The following is a 5,909-nucleotide window of genomic DNA, read 5'->3' on the forward strand; positions in this document are numbered from 1 at the left end:
TATAGAGATAAGGTATTATGTTGTGAAAGATAAAATCCAGGATCAAACTATAAGTCTCGAGCATATAAGGACAAAGGATATGCTTGCGGATTCGCTAACGAAAGGCATACCACCCAATGTGTTCAAGGAACACATAGCCGGCATGGGTTTAAGGAAAAACCTTATGATTCCTGGATAGGCCCAAAAGGAACAGAATTTGATTCTAATCATAACGTATGTTGTAGCTGAATGATTCTAACTGCAATTAAGCTGTGACGATGAAACATGCTCTATGTACCAATATGTGATGAAACAAATAAACTAGAAAGTATAAGGTTAAAAGTAAAAGTTGAGATCAAGGGAGGGGAATGTTAGGTTGATCTCTCCACCGAGTGGGCTCAACGGCCCATCGGGCTCTGATCTATTCGCGCCCTGATCGGGGGCGCCCAACCGTTCTATGGTTGGTGGGCCCCTGTGACCTGCGATATATAAAGAGGTGGGGGCCGGGGCGCACGGTACGAGGTTCACCGCGCCGCCAGACTCCCCACCGATATCCCCTTCCGATCTAGGGCAATCGCAGTGCTCACGGGAAGCACCACTGCCACCTCTCCATCACGATCCCTCTACGATCACCGGCCCCTACATCATCATGGCCGGCTCTGAATCGAGCTTATCCGCATCCAAGGAAGATAGGTTGTCGGAAAGATGTAGCCTACCACAATCCATACGATCTATCAGCTGCTACGAGTGCATAACTGAAACTGGGCTTTGTTGGTCGATATGTAAATGCAGAAACAACGCTTGCTCTGATAGGACAATCGTTCGATCTCCTGTTGATTATTCAAACAGCCAAAACAGAATCCAAGGGGAAACACAACACACAAACAAATTTCGATTGCAGTCTGATTGACGCAAGCGCCCAGATCATCTTCTGCGATCCCATCCGGATGCCATTTGTTTCTTTCTACCCAAGGCGGAAGTTGTTGCAGGTGGTCTGCCGGAAGAGCAGGGAGGAGCTGAACCCGAGCCGCGACCGCTGCAGATCGAACTCCAGCAGGTTGTCCTCCATCATGTGGCCCCCGACCACCACCGACGTCCGCGGGGCCGCGCCGCCGTCCACCACGCCAAGGCACAGCGCGCCGCCCTTGACGGCCACCATCGAGTTGGCCCCGAACACCACCCACGACGCGGCCTCGCTCTGCAGCACCAGCTCGACGGTCGGCACGGCCGGGCCCACGCGCGTGCTCCCCACCTTGCTCCCGTCGTAGCAGAGCTTGAACGGCGCCACGGCCCGCACCCGGGGGATCATGGCCGTCTCCGCCGCGAACGCGTCCGTGACCGCCTTGTGGATGGAGGTCTCCAGCACGGTGTAGGGCGCCACCGTGCTGAGCTTGGTGCCGCCGCCGCCCTGCTTGTCGATGACCAGCAGCGAGGCGTTCAGCGGCACGGCGCGCCCGTTCACCTTGATGGCCGTCACGCCGATGAAGTACTCGTTCGACTTGTCCTTCTCGCCGGAGACGCCGGCGGTGCTCACGTTGTTGACGAGCAGCGGGGTGTAGAGGAGCGACTTGGAGAGGTCCACCCCGGGCTGGAACGCGTAGGGCGCGTCGCCGAAGACGACAGCCCCGGCCGCGGAGGTCGAAGTGAGGCAGAGCGCGAACTTGCGGGAGAAGCGGAAGGCGGCGGCGAGCTGCGTCGGGAGCGCGAAGCGGGCGCGGCTGAGCGACGCCATGCCGGTGGCGCCGGCGGCCAGGCCCTCGGTCAGGAACGTGGCTCCGCACGTGAACAGAAACGCCGGCGCGGTGGCGAGCGGCCCCGGCGACGGGCGGAAGGTGGTGGGCACCGACAGCACGTCCGTGATGAGGTTCCCGCCGGTGCTGACGCGCGTGACGGTGTTCTCCGGGAACCCGCCGCAGGTATCGTTGAGGCACCCCGGGGACGGCTTGCCGACGCAGCTGGTGGCGCAGGCGCCGGTCTTGGCGAGGCGGCACAGCTTGGACGCGCACGGCACGCGCGCGTAGGACGAGGACACGTACCCGGCGTCGCAGTCCACCCAGAGCGTGCCGCCGCCGAGGTCGAGCACGGCCGTCACCGGCACCTGGGGCGTGCGCTGCCGGAAGCCCGTCAGGTACTGCCCCGTCGCGCCGTCCTTCCTCACCGCCAGCACCACGGCGCTCGGGCTGTCGCCGGCCGCGCGGCACGAGCACGCCGACAGGAGGAGGAGGAGGAGAGCCGTGGCGGTGGAAGCGACGAGACGAGTGGAACGCGCCATGTCGAGGGCTGGCAGAGACGGCGACGTGAGTGAGACGGCCGCAGCGCAACGGCGAGGAAGGATGTTTATAGCACCGTTTGCGTGCCCTCGCTCGCTGTTAGGGTGTCGGGATCATGCACAGGGGGACAGCGCGGCACGAGGGAGGCGGGGAAGTGGCGGCTAGGCTTCGTGGCGAGACGCCGGAATGGACTGGACTTGGGCACTTGGCTAGTGGGCTTCGAACTGTTTTTTTTATGGTGACCTGGAAGTCATTATCGTGGAATGGAATTAAGCTGATGAGCAATAAAGCTATGGGAGAGAGTCATTGAGCACCGTTTAAGAACGACAAACGTGACAAAAAATCAGTTTGATTTCATGTCTGGAAGGTCGATCATGAAAGCCATTTTTTTGGTACGACAACTTATGAAGATACATGAAGCAAAAGAAAGACCTGCATATGATTTTCATCGACTTGGAGAAGGCCTATGATAAGATACCGCGGAATGTCATGTGGTGGGCCTTGGAGAAACTCAAAGTTCCAGCAAAGTACATTACCCTCATTAAGAACATATACAATAATGTTGTGACAAGTGTTCGAACAAGTGGTGTCAACACTGATGACTTCCTGATTAAGATAGGACTACATCAGAGGTCAACTCTGAGACCTTATCTTTTTGCTCTGGTGATGGATGAGATCACAACGCATATATAAGGAAATATCCCATGGTGTATGCTCTTTGCGGATGATGTGGTGTTAGTTGGCGATAGTCAAATAGGGTCAATAGAAAATTAGAGTTATGAAGACAAACCTTGAAATCAAAATTTTTTAGGCTTAGTAGAACTAAAACCGAGTACATGAGATGCGGTTTCAATACTACTAGGCACGAAGAGGATGAGGAGGAAGTTAGTCTTGACGGGCAGGTGGTGTCTAAGAATGACACCTTTCGATATTTGGGGTCAATGCTGCAGAAGGATGGGAGTATTAATGAAGATATGAACCATCGAATCAAAGCCGGATGAAATGACGCCAAGCTTCTGGCGTTCTCTGTGACAAGAGAGTGTCACAAAAGCTAAAAAGCAAGTTTTATAGGATGGCGGTTCGACCCGCAATGTTGTATGGCGTTGAGTATTGGTGACTAAGACGGCATATTTAACAATTAGGTGTGGTAGAGATGCGCATGTTGAGATAGATGTGTGGTCACACGAGAAAGAATCGAATCCGGAATGATGATAGCACCAATTGAAGAGAAGTGTGTCCAGCATCGCCTGAGATAGTTTGGACATATTTCAGCGTAAGTCTTCAGAAATTTCAGTGCATAGCGAATGGTTAAAACGTGTGGATAATGTTAAAAGAGGTCAATATACTAAATTTGATTTGGAAGGAGTTACGTAAAGAAAAATCTATAAAATTAAAGTATTACCAAAGAGAGGTCGGAGCCATAAGTTTATCGCGAGATTTTATGAGTTTCACATCTAATTATCTAATTTATTTGGGACTAAGCCTTTATTGTCGCTGTTGTTGCCGGGTGACCTGGAACTGTATTTAGTCGTAGTAGTTTCGTAGTACATGCATGGCCGAATTTCTCAATTGTTTATGGATGAATATAGACGAGATCCAACATCCACGGCAGGGCAAGGAGTGAAGGAACCTTGTCCGCATATCCATGTGCACATTATCCTGACGCATCGACGTGCCACCACTTCCCATTTATCGCCTGTCTCTGACTAAAAATACTTTGTTTATAGCGGGCAAATGTGCAGACTGTGTGCGACTGTGCGGCCGACGAGTCGTTTTCATGGATAATTTACCGGCGAGCCGAGGATGAGACGAAGTTAACCATGGGTGGGTGGGTTGGTGGAAGCTCAGTTTACGAAGGTGGTGCAACGCGCGAGCGAAAAAGGGTGGCGTCCCAGCGGCAGCTTTTGCTCGCGCACGCCGGCGAGGCGATCGACGCCGGTGTCCGGTGGTGAAAGAGTGGGCCGGCCACGGAAACGAATTGGACCATGCTGCTCCTGGTGGTCGTGGGCATCTCTGGCTCTGAAACTTTTCTCAAAGAAAAAAATCTCTGGCTCTGAAACCGCGGTGGCACTGGTGTAGGTGTTTTCTAGTATTTCCTTTCTTTTTTCCACATCAGGAGAAACGAGAAGCTTTCCTCACAAGCCTCAGCTCAGTTTCAAAAGAAAAAAATGCCTCAGCTCTAAAAGCCTGACATGTTTCACAAATCAGATGTATAAACGAAAATACCAGCTTCGAGCGTGTACAACTGGATACCTCACATCGTTTCTACACGTCAGGCGGACGGCCCGGGCATGAAATAACGAAATTAGAGGGTGTTTGGTTGCAAATGATTAGACTTTTTTTAGTCAGTATTAAAGAAAAAAGACCCTGTAAAAAAGTCCCTTCTATTTGGTTCATAGGGTCTAAAAGAGATTTATTTTTTAGTTTAGACCCTGTAAACAAATAGGGCATCATTACTTGAGGAATACTCATTGCAAAAATCACTCCAACCTTTCAGGTTGCGATAAGTGACGTCTATTTATTCAAAACGTTTTATCTCTTAAATTGTGTGTTCAAATCTCGAACCGCTTTCATCATTGGATTTCTCGCGTCGAGATCTTCAAAACTAGATTCTATGTTGATAGGTTTTGACGAACTTTTTATTTAACGAAAAAACCGAATCGGGAGCACAGGTTTTTTCCTTATCGAAAGAGGCACACTCGTGCCTCTCACGAAATCACAACCGTGCCTCTCGCGAAAGCAAAATCATGACTCTCGCGGAAGGAAAACAAAAAAAAGCATGTTTTTTTCCGTTTGCGAGGAGGCACGGCCATGCTTTCTCGCGAAAGCACAACATTGCCTCTCGCGGAAGCAAAACCGTTACTCGCGAAATGAAGAAAAAAACAAAAAACATGTTTTTTTCGTTTCCGAGAGGCACGGCCGTGACTCTCGCGTAAGCACAACCGTGTCTCTCGCGGAAGCAAAACCGTAACTCTCGTGAAAAGAAAAAAAGAAAAAATATGTTCTTTTTTCCATTTCCGAGAGGCACGTCCGTAACACTGGCGAAGCAAAAGCACACCCGTGCCTCTTACAGAAGCAAAACCCGTGTCCTGCATATCACGCTTCCGACAAGGCTCGCACAACACCGTGTCCTACATATCACGCTCAACGCTGGAGGCAACACGGTGACGTGTTTCTTTTTTAAACAGCTTAAACTTTATTAATTAGAAATAATGGTTACATCGTCTATCAGAAGAGTTACAACATTTTTCATGGGCTCTTCTATCCAATCTCTAGTCATGGAACATTTTGCTAATCTAGCAAGTTCATGAGCTACTTTGTTCGCTTCTCTATCATAATGTTCAAACTGGTTTGTGGAAAATCACAAGCCATAAAAAAACAATCCTCAAAAATTGCCGCCGCTGCTCCCGCAGACTCTTCACCGTTCTTCATTGTGTCAATGACTTCCATATTATCAGAATTGATAACGAGACGATTGCAGCCTGTTTTTTATGCCAACAGTAAACCAAACCTGAGTGCTAACGCCTCTGCTGCCAGAGCATCCGCACAGTACAGAATCTTTCAGTTATCACCTACTATGAAGTTTCATTTATCATCTCTGATAACGCGGTGACGTGTGTTCATATGCCAATAGAACTTTAAAAGTGAGACAGTGATAGA

At 50.4% G+C, this 5,909-nt stretch overlaps 1 protein-coding gene across 1 annotated transcript; it reads right to left on the reverse strand.

Moving 5' to 3' along the window:
- Positions 1–786: 786 nt before the first annotated feature.
- LOC125517409 (probable aspartic proteinase GIP2) lies at positions 787–2,428 on the reverse strand. Its single transcript, XM_048682606.1, has one exon. The coding sequence runs from the start codon at positions 2,249–2,251 to the stop codon at positions 944–946; it is 1,308 nt and encodes a 435-aa protein (XP_048538563.1). The 5' UTR covers positions 2,252–2,428; the 3' UTR covers positions 787–943.
- Between the last annotated feature and the right edge of the window lie 3,481 nt (positions 2,429–5,909).

This window comes from Triticum urartu, chromosome 1 (genome assembly GCF_003073215.2).
Source record: "Triticum urartu cultivar G1812 chromosome 1, Tu2.1, whole genome shotgun sequence".
Classification (NCBI taxonomy): Eukaryota; Viridiplantae; Streptophyta; class Magnoliopsida; order Poales; family Poaceae; genus Triticum; species Triticum urartu.